General features: G+C 39.0%; 1 protein-coding gene across 2 annotated transcripts; it reads left to right on the forward strand.

The window, feature by feature from the left end:
- Positions 1-156: 156 nt before the first annotated feature.
- RB195_007835 (uncharacterized protein) lies at positions 157-15,239 on the forward strand (the record flags this gene model as incomplete). Of its 2 annotated transcripts, XM_064181677.1 has the most annotated exons (34): positions 157-201; positions 268-341; positions 397-538; positions 1,599-1,697; positions 1,762-1,848; positions 3,199-3,333; positions 3,410-3,460; positions 4,353-4,491; positions 5,009-5,056; positions 5,256-5,379; positions 5,670-5,812; positions 6,317-6,432; positions 6,827-6,901; positions 7,855-8,016; positions 8,077-8,191; positions 8,889-8,971; positions 9,070-9,189; positions 9,251-9,338; positions 9,416-9,555; positions 9,621-9,759; positions 9,958-10,041; positions 10,104-10,180; positions 10,228-10,332; positions 10,470-10,634; positions 10,690-10,800; positions 10,951-11,036; positions 12,346-12,451; positions 12,512-12,593; positions 13,529-13,650; positions 13,768-13,842; positions 13,908-14,029; positions 14,711-14,862; positions 14,933-15,051; positions 15,105-15,239. In XM_064181677.1, 34 exons carry the CDS (start codon positions 157-159, stop codon positions 15,237-15,239), a joined length of 3,666 nt encoding a protein of 1,221 aa, XP_064038449.1. The 2 variants fall into 2 exon arrangements, with proteins under 2 accessions (XP_064038449.1, XP_064038450.1); XM_064181678.1 differs by lacking the exon at positions 7,855-8,016.
- Between the last annotated feature and the right edge of the window lie 667 nt (positions 15,240-15,906).

Below are 15,906 nucleotides of genomic sequence, written 5' to 3' on the forward strand. Positions count from 1 at the left end.
ATGATTGTTTACAAACGATCCGACAAAATACTGCAAGAATGAGGACAAAAGTGATGATATTTCAATGATTGGGCACAACCACATCTTATCCGATATTCCATCAAAGGAAGTAGCTCTACTTCGTCTACTAACACCAATCTAAGGCAGTCGGTTGTCATGAGTTGGCTACCACTTCACCTATACAAATGGAGGCGAAGCCTTGTGAGTACGAATTACACTATCATATTTTATGTAACTACCATTTTAATCGTCCAACTGTAATTACAGTCAGCAAAAGGAGATGCTATTGCCGGTGCTCAAGAAATAATGCAACAAAGTCGTAGCGAAGATCCAAATATAAAGTAAGCATTATTCCTACAGGACTCTGTCGAATATAACAACGAATTTTGATTTCAGGATAAAACTCGGTCAGAGACCACCACCTTCGAACATTGTACAAACAAATTACTATACGGTTGTTAACTTTTTGCCGAAATTTCTGTTCGCACAGTTCAAACAAATTGCAAATCTGTTCTTTCTTGTGCTATCCGTTATACAGGTAACACTTTTACTACTTACTATTACAACAACTTTTAACTTTAATTTGGTGCTTTTAACACTAATCAAAGTAACGTTTATAACGTTTATAACGTAACGTTTATTCAAAGTGAACCTTTACTGTCTCTGAGTTAAACCTGATTGATGACCCACCCACTGAAATAAAATTTGGCGGTGTGGGACCTCGCTTTTCAATTATTTAGTTTCTAAAAGTTTTCAAGGGCTTCACAGCATTGCCAGCTATGCCTGGAACACAGCCAACTGACTAACCGTCATTGACTATAATAAGAAGACTGTGAAAAGATATTGATTAGAGCAAACTGACTCTATTGATTCGAACATACCATTCTAAAGGAGATACTTGCGGAGCTTGGTTGGTGGCCGATACGTGATTTCAGCTTACGCGGAGATTTAGACTTCCGATCTGGAGTAGTCAATATTGGCTCGTGTTCACATAATAAGCTGTTTATAATAAAGAGAAATATACGCCCATATTGTCAAGTAATACGGTTCATTCTGAATTGTGCTAGTGCTTTTGGGTACCGGTAGAGATTCTCTGAGCTTTCTTAGTTGTTATTGTTATTACCTATAATGTAAGAACGAACAGAACTTGGGGGAAAATGTCGTTGGGGGTGGGGGTGCACTCAATGGCGCCCTTATTTCCCGAAGCTCTAACTTATTTTTTTCTCTTAGTAACTTAAGCTTACATGTCATAGATCCTCTAGGACTAGTGCTTACGCCTTAGCGCCCCGATCGATTTGATTATTTACTTCGAGAAATAAGGGCGCCACTGAGTGCCCCCCACCAACGACGCTTTACCCTGGACTCGTAAATAGGACCATCCGTGATCCATTAGCTTTGTCCTGGCCAGTTCTTATCACGATATCAAGAAGAAAACCCATAATGAATAAGCGACGAAAGAAATCTTTGATAGAATTCCTTCTTAAGGCGCTAATGCAACAAATATCAATGTGTGGCTAAGTGGATAACAATATTAAGTCTTAGATCCGAGTTTTTTTTTTGTTTATTTACGGCTCATCTCAAGAAGTTTTCACTTTAAGTTCCTCCCTGGACTTTCACCGTTCGGTCGACAAGCTACTGTCGTGCCGCTGTCATTCATCATAGGAACTTCGGCAATACGAGAAATCTACGAAGATTTGGTAGATTTTTAATAAGAGTTGACTAGAGTTATGAACTTTTGGAAAACAATCAAGCAAATTTCAGCGACGACGAGTAAGGGATCGAAAAGTGAACTATCAAAAATGCTATGCACATACGAATGAAGGATGGAAAACAGTGCCGTGGTGTCAAGTGAGTGTTCAGGCAGCTCTGTTGCTTTTGTTCAGTGATAACGAGGTGTATTCTTTATCCCCACTAACGTAATCTGTGAAGATCTTTGCGTGAAAACTCGAAAAATCGAAGAATGTCTTCTTTAGCATTATCCTTTTCCCTAGTCAGAATCTTTCTTCTGTTCAGTATTTGCATATGGAATTTTATACTCGATCCAGTTCATGTACATTGTTTTGTTACGTAAATCCTTGATAACAGTGCCTTCTGGCTGAGGTTGCAAAATTATTAGATATAACTGAACAGGAAGGCTGTAGGGTCTATTGAAACAGAGCAAACGGTTTTGTGCTGCGTTTGGGGTGTTTCAAAATGTATTTGGTGTAATATTATTTACTCTCACACCTCTTAATAAAAAAGTTCACTAAGATTTTTTTCAAAAGCTGATGTGCAAGTACTTATCTTATACCTACAGTAGGCTCACCAAAGAATCTTTCTGAGGGTGGTGCCTATAATTTGTGTACGATCCACCGTCGGTTGCCGCTGTACTCTACCGTAATTGAAGATGATGAGGACAGTGTGCATCGATTGTAGTAGTGTAGTAGTATTAGATGGTATCCAACCGCGGACGCGGAATTCTCCTCAATTCTGTGCATTCAGTTATTTTGATTACTACCTCCTACGTCTGATAATACCTCTTGCTATTCTAGCGATGGACAGATGTCGTTGAGTTTCCGCTGTGACACCACCGTTTTGAACGGATTTTCTGATTCTTAGATCTCTACAGAACCAAGTAAAATTCCGTATAGAAAAGTTAGCGGATATAGTAGTGTCAAAACGACATGAAGCGCGGTGCAGTTGCGTAAGCGGCTGCGCTCTATGCGTTGCGGTGGAGAAAGCGGTTGGAATTGTGGTTGAATTCTGAATGAATCTTGTAGTTCACCTCTCATGCTCAACATAGACCAAGCTATAGCTCCATACACGACAGATAGAAAATTTTCACAGTGAAACAACTTTGGATACGATAAAGGTACTCGGTTGGAGAACTCAAGGGTGAAGCAATTACCAAAAAAGGGGTGGGACCTTAGCGAACTGTAGCGAAGAATGGTACCAGCAACGGTCTTGATCCTAACTGCTTCGCTCGACTGCACCCCTTCAAGCGCAGCCGCCTACGGAACTGCACCGTTATTTATGTCGTTTTGACCCGACTATATGTAAATTATCATAGGCTTTGAATTTCCGGTTTGTGATAGATTTCAGGAAAGAGAATCCAGAGAGGAACTTGAATAAGACTTTTGCGTACTTGTTTTATAAGAAGATGCTAACAACAATGAATGGAAATTGAAGTGTTGTGTTGAAGCACCGTAATATTTTCAGCTTCACGTGGGGCAACTAATCAGAGCGGGGAATGGCGAACAAATGGCGGCTGATTGTCTCATACTCGCCACATCTGAGCCAGGTTCTGTTGCTTACGTTGAGACTGCAAATCTTGATGGAGAGAGCAGCTTGAAGGTATCACATTTTTATCGTTCTGTCGTTTGAGAACAAGTAAAAGTTTAGGCTCAGTTTGTCGATGTGCCTAATTCAGGTCAGACAGGCAGCGCCTACAAGACTACGTAACAGCGAAGAAAGCATGAATGTTAGTTCTTCTCGAACTTATTTGAGCCACCTAAAAGATGAATACTTGTATAAACTTATGCGAAGAGTATCATATGTCGATTTATCAAAAATTTAGGCGGTAGCATGTGTTGAACTGTAAATTTGCTTGAATCATATCGTATCAACTATATCATAATTGAAATTAACGAAGAGTAGAGCTCTTGTGTTGATAACAACCATGAATTTCAACAGCAATATAATATCTTTTCTTTCGGTTATTTGGAGGTCATCTATATTACTGGCCACTAATAATAACTAATAATTACTAATATTGGTATCAATATATTACCATTAATGACTCGAAAAAAAAAAGAAAAAAACATTATTACGGTTGTCATAACAGCATCCTGACTTAGATTGTCGGCGACCACAACACTCAACGTTTACGTTTTTCGCTCAAATTTTTTGAGAACATCAAAATCTTAATCAAAAGAGGAAGGCTGGATGGCCGTTCTACATAGAAAATTATTCTGCACATGAACACCGACCGATTGATGTACAGTTTTGACAAAGTTTTTGTAACTGCAATTTCTTCAGATATGAGAATGTGATCTAAATCCTCCAGTTTCGTTTTCATCCGTTTTGTATCGAAACTAAGTTTTGTACAGTTACTATTCTAGTGACTATGTTGTGCTATATCAAGGATACAAATTCACGTCAAGATTTACTTAACTCCTTCTCGACAAACTATTCTGGGATAAGTGTTAATGGATTTTTGAATTGACGAACTCATCAGCGTAGTTTTGATTTGGCTACCCTCCAAAGAGCAAAGAAACTTCCCAGATACTTATAGCTCATTACAAACGAACACATACTTACGAACTTCTTCAATTTCATCCAGGATTATGCGACTCCAAATGAGTTAAATTCAGGAGTTTTGGCGCAGTGAAACCGAAATCTACTATGACGCACCGAATCGCAATATTTACGAATTCCAAGGTTACATGACCGGAAAGTCAACCCTTCTGTTGTCACCACAGGATACCGGAAGCATAAGCTCAGACTTACAAAGTAAGATGGGTTTAGGGCATTCCACTAAAAGATCATCTGACTTGGTGTGACTCGACCACTACTTTTTTCAGAACATGCTTTTTGTAAGTTCTTTCCTGTTAAAAAAAGCGTGCAGAACCTTTAGGGTTGCGTAGAACCTGCGTCTCGTGGAAAACTTCCTTAACCGGAGCAGTGCAGATTTGAAGACCATCAAGATGTAGTCGGGTCAAACCAACGTGAAGCACTATGCAGTTACGTGAGCGGCTGGGCTCGACGCGATGGAGCGCAGCCGTTAGGATCGAAGACAGACTACTGCTTTCACCATTGGTCGCTGCAGTTCGCGATAGTCCCACCTCGGTCCAAACCGTTATCTCCACCGCGCAGCAACCGCTTACGCTTACGCTATACACACTGTTGGTAGTCACACAGGATACAGTATATGAGGGATTCTGAACCCGCGGCGTCCTGTTCCCATGCTTAGTCATAACCATGTTTTGAAACCATTACTACTAATTGGAAAGAATGCGTAAAATTGCAGGTATAAGGAATGGAACAGCGAAAGATTCTCCAACCATCATTGGACTATGTGAGTTTGACATATTTGAGTAGAGCGATAGGTGCGATAGGAAGAAGCCGGACCCTCCTCAGGTGAAGGGGGTTTAGCGCATGGGGTGCAGCTCAAGTGAAGGGGTCAGAGCACCCGCTTCGACTATCGCATCTATGAGTACAATATATTTAAAATAAATAAAATATATATAAAGACAGCTCAAAATTTTTCGATTTAGCTAATGCGCACGTAATTCTCCGAGGAGCTCGTCTTAAGAACACGGATAATATATTCGGCATTGTGCTGTACACGGGACCTGATACGAAACTGATACAGAACAATATCAAACGAGTTATTAAGAGGTAACTTAATTTAATTGTGCCTGCAGAGTATCAGTGTGCGGAGACATTTTTGTTTTTTGCACGTTTTTTTTTTGATTTAATCAAAAACTTTTATTCGAGTTATTATTTTTTTTGTGTTTTATTTTTCAAAAAGTTCACCTGAGGGTACAAAATTAGATGTAAATTGATGAAATAAGAAATATCATATCAAGTCTTCTGCCGCTTATGCCATTCTTATACAGTTTTCATAACAACTGTCTGGACATATGTTTACTGACAGAGAAATTCTGCGAAGTAATGTTTTTTTGCAGTTCTCTTCTTGCAAGTCTCACCAACTCGGTCATGCTCACACAATTTGGCATAGTCCTATTGTTATGCTTAGCACATGCCCTTTTGGGGCGACTATCTCAACCGGTCCCATTCCTTGTATCACAATTCACCAATCATTTTGATGGTATGTTTGTTGCCTGTACACAAGTATCGTTATTGTTTAACAGAAACTGAAAACTCTTGTGGAAATGTTTTAGCAAACTCCTTAGCATAGAAAAGGATAGCTCTTTGCAGTTCTTTGGATGAAAGGCACAAATTAGAGAGTGTTGGGATCTCTGGATGATTAAATGGGGGTTAGTAGTAAACCCAGAAAGGATTCACTCTCATAATTATCCGGAGAGGCGGCGATAAGCGTCGAATCTGAGCGTAGAATCAATGGGCTGTCTGCCACAAGTTGTTTCCCCGCTGCTATCGCAGACGTGGCACGTTATTAGGTGCTTCGTAGGAGGATCCGGCGCAACAAGGCAATTTCTCACATCGTTCCTGGATAAGTCGTTCGTGAACAATATCCCTAACTCTACCTATTTATTAGGAGATCCCAACATCTTCAATTTTGTTTTATATGGGCTTTAGGTGAACGCTGCTTCCATGTATTCTGTTCTATTTCTTCTCACCAAACTATTTTCAGATTCCCTCATGTCAATCTCTCTTCAGTGTCTCGTGTTATTCAGCGGATTTATTCCGATTTCCCTCTATGTCACGTTAGAAATGGTACAGATCATGCAAGGAATGTTCATACATAAAGTAAGTTACAGACGATACCTTATTGTGTGCAAAAAATACAAATAGAGGGGAATACAATCGTTTTTTCAAAGAATACAAACGTATCTTGAAGAATTTGGGGCTAGTAGAAACGAAAGTTAGGGCAGAAGTAACGCTAATGTCCAACTAATATGTCCAGGTCATTCTTAGATGACAAGGACGGTATCTACGCAAAAATCTGCGCCAGCTAGCACCCTCTTTTTATTTTGCTTCCATAGATTTTGCATTTATTTATTATTGGAAGTAAAGCAATGAGATATATTTGTAGATCAGCGATGCTTTGATGATCCAATTTTCGTATCAGCACGGGAAAGAGAAAAACCAATAGAGTATTCTGAATACTAGAGCACTACCTTTAACAAATGGGATTTTTCAGGACGAGAAGATGATTGACGAGCACGGGAAGGGTCCAGATGTGAAAATGTTTTCGCTGAACTCAGAATTGGGCAACGTAGGTTTATTTATTTATTTGTTTAGTTATTCTCATATACTCATGATGCACAAGAAAGTGAAATATATTTTGTCGGAGTCTAAACAAAATGAAAAAGAACTTCGTACCTAATTTATTTTTCTGCAAGAAAAACTCTCCTTCTCATTACTGGTAAACAGACACACAGGTCGTTCGTCTCCTGCAAAAGGTGAAAGACTAGGGGAATGGATCTTAAAGGGGAATAGGGGAATAGACCTCCCCGAAGCAGGTCAGAAGTCTGTTCTATTAGGTACTAGGTAGTAAAGTTTTCAGTCGTGACTACTCCGCGGTCGGATGAGCACCAAAGCTTTGAACTGGAGGATTTTTTTCAAAAATAGCGAGTCTTGACTGCTACGAGGAGGGCGTTTACCAGGGGTTCGGGTTGCGTGCTAATGAAAGTGTTCCAGACCGGAAGAAAGAACATTACCTGGAAGACTCTTGGTTCCAGCAGAATAGAGATAAATTTTGCAGATGTTCCTCAGTCGAGTGGTCTCCTTGCGCAATGTAGTTCCATAGTCGCTGCGCTCGCCGGACTTAAGTCCCTTTGACCTTTTTCTTCTGTGGGATTACTTCGAGGCTGATGTTTTCAAACATTGTCCTTGGTCCTTGGATCAAGTGAAGCAGTTCATTCAAGAAGAAACCAAGGAATTTCGCTGAGCATGCTAGTAAAAGTAATGGAAGACACTCAAGAACATTTCCAAACGTCTATCAGCCGTAAAGAAAGGAACGTAAAGAAGAAAGAAAGAAGAAACCACCCATGAAACAACCGATTTCTAAAAGTTTAACTGGAAAATCATATCCATATTTGGGAGACAAAAAGTTTCTGGTGATAGCTGACTTTAACCTAGTTATTTTTCTAAGGATTCGAGAGCAAAAGACTAGGTTTAGCTGTAAACAAGTTCATATTTGTGAATATTACCTGCAACCTGTTTTAGGTAAAATATGTTATGTCCGACAAAACTGGTACTCTTACACAAAATTGTATGAGATTTCGTATGTGCTCAGTAGCCGGTGTGAAGTACGCGAACCGAAAAAACAGACGAGATAAGGAGTTCTCTCCCAAGAAATTGATAGGTCATATGATGAGCAATGAAATGGTCGATTTAATGAAATTTGGAATTCGATTAAAAGTTGAAAAATAAAGAAGGTGATTCTAGAGAAACTCTTGGCAAATACGTGAATTCCTGACAGCGTGTGCCATCTGTCATACAGCCACACCGGATAAGAACTCAAATTCCAATGGACGACCTCTTTTTCATGCAACATCTCCAGGTAGTGATGTCTAAACTGTTTGTATGCTCTGTTTTCAGTAAAGTTTTTCAGTGTTTTTTTTTTTGGTAAGTAGTAGTGACAGAAGTATGTATTTGTTTTTGTTGTTTTCAAGATAAATCACATTTCGCTAGGTAAGATTGGTGAAAAATACGAAATAATCTTGTGAGAGTGTAGAAGTAGAGTGTGTTTGTCGGAGTTTCACTTTAAAAGCAAATACAAGTTTATTCTTCTGATAGTTCCACATAAAAAGGTTCGAATGTAAAAAAAAAGAATATAAATGCATAAAAATATAAGGAAAGACATGCTCAACATCCTCAGGAGCATTTTGTCGTAACAGCTAAAAGTTGTGAGCTCTATGTATCATTTCTTGAGCAATATCCAGTATTTCTCAAAGTTTTCGCTACTTTTCTGAACACTCTGGAATACAGATTTTTTTTTGTTGAATATTCATTCTCTCCTATTTTAATGCCATTTTCTGTATATGAAGTGAGGAAAGTGACAAGAACTATAGTCTGCTTATTACTGTATTTGTACGTATGAATGTAGGGGAACCGGATGGGCCCAACAACAATAAAATGAATCTGTTTTTTTTCTCAAGACAAAATATATAACATATAAGTCACCCAGTTGAACAGAATGACTGTGGAGCCAACTTTGTGCATACTCGTGTAATTGTTCCTAGATGAGTTCTATTCAGATGAATACGCTTTACTGAACCTAGCGGCTGATGCTGGATATGTCTTTATAAAACGACCTCCAGGGAAATGTGTTATAAATGCGGTTAGCGATAGAGATTTTTTTTTATTCCAAAAGTCTTTGAACAAAATCGAATTCGAAAATTGTGGTGTTTTGTACTCGTTTGCTCAACATTTTTTCAGAGGGGGAAAATCCTAACCTATGACATAGCAGCAATACTTGAATTTGATTCTATTCGTAAAAGAATGTCAGTAGTGGTTAGAGCTCCGAATGGCCAATATAAACTCTATATCAAAGGAGCTGTAAGAGAGTTATAGTTAGGAAAAAACGTATTTTGAAGTATGATTAGCCATTTGCTTTTAGGACCAAAAAATCTTTGAGAGATTGCACAAAGTATCGCAGAAAGAAATGAAAAGAACATCCGGTCATCTGCAGCAATTTGCTATTGGCGGTTCGTTTTACTGGTTTGTGTAGAAGTTGAACATTCTCTTTTCTTTTTTCTTTTGCTTTTTTTACCTTATTTTTTAGGCTATCGAACACTTTGTTTCGCAGTGAGAAACATTGACAAGAAAATTTTTGAAGAATGGTATAAATCGTACCGTATAGCTATGAATGATGTGACAGGAAGGAAAGATAAACTTGCGAAGCTCGCTGAAGAAATTGAGAAGGTATGTTGATCGTATAATAGTAAATTTCTTCTCAGCAAGTAGGAATAGATGAGTTTTCATTGCAGAACCTTACATTAATAGGAGTATCAGCAATTGAAGATCGACTACAGAAGAATGTTCCAGAAACTGTGGCACGTTTACTCTCAGCCGGTATACGTGTATGGGTTCTTACTGGCGATAAATTGGAAACCGCCGTAAATATCGGTGATTTTCGTAGTTTTTCTTCACATGTTTTTCATCATGCATCCGCCAATTTAGGTAAATAAAAGTCTTTAATGTTTGAGTATCAGTTTAAAGTGAAGATTACTATCATTTCTCGTTTCCCTCTAAAAAAAAACTCGTACTTTTCCACAACGTTCGTCATCCTGACGAATAATAGGAGCGATTTGCTTTTAATTGCAGGCAACTCATGCCGTTTACTATCTGTTCGGGCTCCGATGATGGTGCTGTCATCTAACACTGAAAACGAGACAAAAAAGCAACTTAGTGAGTCGTACTTGTATACATCTGAAAGTCACCCTGCGGCAATGTGATCCTACAAACTTCAGAAGAGTATCTGCGGATGCTCGGCAAAAAAGGCCTAGCTCGTCGCGATCAACACATTTCCCTTATTGTGGACGCTACGGTAGGGAACTCCTTCGGCGAATAACTCTCTGATCCTGGCTGTTTCAGTGCTTAGACCATATCCTTGACAAAGAACGTGAGAGAGATAGCTTCCTTCAACTTGCTCTATGTTGCTCATCTGTGATATGCTGTCGATGTACACCTATCCAAAAAGTATGTTTGCGACATTTCGAGTTTTTAATCACGTATTTCTGAAATCTTTATTTTTTTACCATGCGTACATTGTGAATTTTATGTGTACAGTGTGTTTTCGTGTCATTTGTACCTCTTTTGTAAATAATTTGCGTTAGGCTGCTGTCACCAGGCTTGTGAAGGGGAACGTAAGCGGAGCAGTGCTGGCAATAGGTGATGGAGCGAATGATGTAGCGATGCTCCAGGAAGCGGACGTTGGAATAGGTATCTCAGGACAAGAGGGCATGCAAGCAGCATTGGCATCTGATTACACCATCACACAGGTGCTAGAGATTCTTGAATTTTTCTGAGGAAATCCAATAAATTATAATTTTACAGTTCCATCATTTGGATCGACTTCTTTTTGTGCATGGAACATTGTCTTTGTTCAGAACATCAAAGTGTATATTGTTTTCTTTGTACAAAAATATTCTGGAAACCATAGTGCTAGTAAGTCAGCAATATCCTTATTGTCATTCAAGTATGGATACATTATTATTATTATATGAAGTATATCTATACCTCGTTCTCATGAAAGCTTGCCAAAAGATCCTGAAATTTGCCGACTTGATCAAATTACGAAGAGTTGGTCACTTTTAGAGTTCGTTTACATGGCTTAATGGACAAAGTGTGCAAACAATAGCCGATGAATGGACTATACTATACTACAACATGTTCTTTACAAGGTATTTTACTATTTTGCTGTTTCTTCTACTATTTTCGACTACTGAGCGGGTGTGGTGTAGCGGTTAGAGGTTCCGCTTCCTGCAATATCGATCGGAGGTTCGAATCCGCCCTACTGCTCACCAAGCCTTTCACCCCTCCGGGGTCGATAATTTGGTGCCAGACTTGTCTGGGAGAATAAAAACACTGACTTGACACATCGGCTAGCCACCGCAAGTCATTGTATAGGCCAGTTTCGCACACGTTCGTAAACCTTAAACGATTCTGAATTGAAGTAAACGTGGGGGCGCATCCCAAGCGGATTGATTAACGCCAGAAACTTTATCCTTTAACTTTATTTTCGACTGTTGCTGCAGCTATAATTAAACTTTTAAAAATAGCTCCAACATTGCCACAAAGGAAGTATTGTACAGTATTTAGAAGGAAATTTATTTAATTTCTGCTATAATAACTCGTAACAGCTTAGTGATTTAAATTTAACATCATGTCTAAAATGTAGGCAGAGTTAAGCAGGATTAATATTCGGAGGGGCATCAATGAGGACGAGTAACCAAGCTCTGCCTTGAAATGACATATATTCTTACTTGAATCACAGTCAGTTAGAAGCCTTCGAAGGTTTTAAGTGTACATTTCTCGTCGTCAGTCCTTGTCGAACAACACTGTCAACAGCATTGCAATTTCCATTAGTAATTCTCGGGACATGACTTCCAGAATCCAGAAAGTGCCATAATCGTCATCTGGTAGGAGAAATTGAAGTGGAAAGAAAGTTACAAGTACTCCTCCTTAGTTTTTTTTTTCAAAATTAATGAAAGATCATGCATGGGATGTTAAATCCCTTAGAGAGAAGTGAGTGGGTATAACGTGGAAACGACTAATTGGAAAGAAATAAGAAAAAGGAGGTGCCTTAATTTTATGTTGCAAACAAAATGAAAGGAAATCATATTTTAACTTGAATAATTTTCTTTATGATTCCAAATGAAACAACTTTTCGTAAGCTAACGTTGATACATTCTCTTACATCGTGTATTACTCGGGTAGAACCAAGATTGTTATCGATCTTTATTCTAATGGCTAATGTTTCGGCGTCATCGTCTCTCCAGGGTCCTGATAACCGTAGAACCGTGATGTTAGCGGACCAGCGGTTGTTAGAATTGAGTTAAGTTGGAGCTAATTCTCACACATTCTTTCATATGTGAATGAAGAGATAGAGAGAGATTGTCATTTTATTTTATTTTATTTTATTTTTGTGGATGTAAGTGCAGATCTACCTCGAGAACCTATTCATTTCTTATGAATGACCTATGCTTGTAGCTTTCCTGCACTAGTCATGGGTATACTCGATAGACCAGCTCCTATTGCTATCTTGTTGAAGTATCCACAAATTTATCCATACTATCAGAATTCGTTAAGCAACTGGGTACGTAGCGTCAGTTATTTTTTTTGACTAATTGAAGTATTTAATTACCAAATAATACAGAGTCAGTTTCGTTGGTGCCTTTGTGCAGTTATTCAAGCTTTAATTATTGCTGTTATAAATATAAATTATTGGAATGTTGGAGGTAAGTTCTGTATCCTTGATCAGAAACCGATTTTAAAGGCATTACCCCACGAATCTGGCGTGGTATGGATTTTTGTTGGAGTATACCTATGTTGGATCGTAGATTATGAGTATAGGGTTCGTTCCGCTCATCTCTCCCTGCATTACTGTAAACAGACGACTTAGGAATGCGTCGGAAGTTCCTTACGACGCCCTCTATTGCAACGCGCCACCCTTGCGTCCCGCCCCCGTCTAGGATTCGTCGAATGAAACGAAATGCCTATCGAGGCGTCCGAATGGATTTTCGACGAATCGCAAGAAACCGCATTCCTAAGCCGTCTGTTTACAGTGATGCAGGGAGAGATGAGCGGAACCATCCTTGTATTCATAATCCACGACCCGATATAGGTATACTCCAACGAAAATCCATACCACGGCAGATTCGTGGGGTGATGGTGGATTTTAAAGAATACAGTATTGGTGTACAGGGTAAGGTAGAAGGCTGGACTGAAGTAGGAGTCATCTAGGATCGTGTCAAGTTGTAGCACGCTATATATTGGCGACACATTTCGAGTACTAATTCTGGGAAACAGACAAACATTTGAATCGGAAACGATGAATAGAACTAAAAAAGTGAGAAAAACCAGAATTTCCCTCCGAAGAGAAAATTATGTGTTGGGCTGTAAGCTGTTCAAAATATCCATTGCTTATCCTTGATATCCGGATAATCGATGTGTATCGGAAACATGTGACGGATATCGTGATCCTGTGCCTCTCTTACTTCTGAGACTAGGAGTCTTACAAATGTGGACGGATAGAACTGCACAGTTAATAAGATGCATATGAATATGAGATGATATTACGTGATAAATAGTGCGATAAATGATAAATAGATGATAAATAATAGGATAAATAGTAAATAATGTCATGTGTTCTCCATGCATAGTTGCATTTTAGCCCCTTTGCACTCTTCGTATGGTGCGGACAGTTCATTGTGGGTATTCGGGATGTTCATCTACTGGTGCCTTGTCAGTGTTGCAAATATCAAAGCACTACTCGAGACAAATGCGATAACAGTGGTGAGTGGTAGTTTCTTCAACTTTTTTTTTTTTTTTGTCATGAAGCTTTGTTTCGTAGTTGTGAGAAATTCCTATATTTGTTTATTTTTCAAATTCTAATCGGATTCCAACTTGTAGTTCTCTTTGGGTACTGGTTTACTTTCAATAGGATTGTTGGCGTTTTCTATCATTTTCAACACATATTTCTCTTTGGTTGGTTTGCCTTTTAAGAACGTAACAAGACATCCAGAAATTGCCTTAAAAGAACTCTCTTCCAGTACATTCCAATTCTTCCACGACATGTTGGAGGAATGCTTTATATGCTTCCTCTTGGGCCATTGGTTCTTGTTGTTGCTCTTGTTATTGTGGCTACAATGGTACCAGATCTTGCCTTAAAAGTGTAAGTCACGTTTTTTTCAGTAGGGTATTTAGATTAGGGAAGAATTTTTTTATTAATGTTATTAAAAGTTTACGTAAATGACAAAGCATCGTCTGGTCACTGTACTACTAGAATCACGCGCACCCTGGCTAGACGGTACAATGCTGTTTTTACTTGGCCATTCCACAGCTCGACACAACGGTCATCTTGTAGTTACCAACCTGAGGAACACGATTTGAAGAATAAATATTTTTTATTTATTTTACCGTTATTTATTTCTCTTATTTCTTAGTGTATATTCTTTTGACCTTTACCATAGTTTTTTTTTGTTGTTTTTGTTTTTGTTAAGTTTTTGTTTTCGGAGAGTTAGTGTCGAATAGACGCTTCAAGCCGTTTTCATAGTTTTGCGACACCGTGTCACATCATATAATGAAAAAAGAGGAATTGCTCGTTTGCCTTTTCCTCGAAATTTTTTGTTACCACCAACGCTGCCACCCCGTTAACCGATGAGGACTGGAATTGGTCCACCTTTAACGAGGAATCAGTGCCTGTGGCCGATAGTGGCCTCTCGATGAGGAACCTACTTATGACTTCGTATAAAAAATACCTGAATCAATGTTTGAAACTTGTGTAGATTTCTAGATGCTTTTATACTAGTTGTATTTTTATCCAACATCTCCGCTTGAGATGACGAATCTTAAGGTTTCGTCGTGCTTTACGTGCTGACATGCAAGATGCGATGTTATGGCAAGAAGGATTTCGTGGGCCTAATTTCAATCTTCTCTATCAGCCAATATTTAAAATGTGTGATATTGTCGGTCTTAAAACATTTGGAGGATTGGAAACCAATAGATGTGAGTTCTCGTTCTTCTGAGTGATGTTTGAAATAACTGAATTATTTTCTGTTTCTACGGTCTGTTACAGATGGATTTGCCTTCTCACAAGATGATGGCCTAGCTATCACTCAAACGGATTTACTCCGAGGATGTTCCGACAGCTGTCAAACCATGCGAACTACAGGTATTGAGGAATCAGATGAGAAGGTGCGGTTTCATCCATGAAAAGAAGATAACCTGTGGTATACATTTCTCTCTAGGTAGCACAAGTGGATTTTGTTAAGCCGAATGACAGATCCATGGACGACCGAACAGTGATGAGCTCTGTTTCTTACAAATCCCCGCCTCAGACTACGGATATTAACCGCACACCAAATTCTGTGAATGAGATTTAATAGCTTTGTATCATTATTTTGTCATGGATATACTTACACTTATTCTATTTTTATTCGGAAGTTTGTGCTAGCAATCAGCGCTGGCATCGTTGGAATAAGGATTCAGGAATAAATTTTTTTTTGTGTGTTTTAACAGTAAACCTCAATACTAACAAATGTGACGGTTTAGGGGGCAAAACTCTGTTTTTTTCTGCTCCAAGATTGAGTTATGCTTGCAGTTTAGATATACTTAAGGAAATAATAAAATGTGTACGAGTAGTAAGCTCGTTTCTGCATAGCTGCCACGATCCTATCATAAGAATCCAAAATTATGGTTCGTTGAACTTTGGAGGCGTTTTGGTTACACGTAATTGGTGCAAAAATGAATAGAAAGGAAGAGTGCATAGCCGTGTCCAACGAGCTGGCTCTGTATCCAGGCCTTTGCGGGTTTTGATCTACGGGGTCATATGCGGGTCGTATCCGAATTAGTATTAGCGGAGCGATTCTATCACGCGGAGGTTCCGTTAAGATCACGACGGTGCAGCTTCGGGATCGATAAGTTGGTACCAGACTTGCGTGGGAGGATAAAAACACTGACTTGACACATCGGCAACTCTCCCCCACCCCCGCAAGTGATTGTTCAGCCAGTTACACGTTCGTGAACCTCAAACGATTCTGAATTGAAGTG

This window comes from Necator americanus, chromosome I (genome assembly GCF_031761385.1).
Source record: "Necator americanus strain Aroian chromosome I, whole genome shotgun sequence".
Lineage (NCBI taxonomy): Eukaryota > Metazoa > Nematoda > Chromadorea > Rhabditida > Ancylostomatidae > Necator > Necator americanus.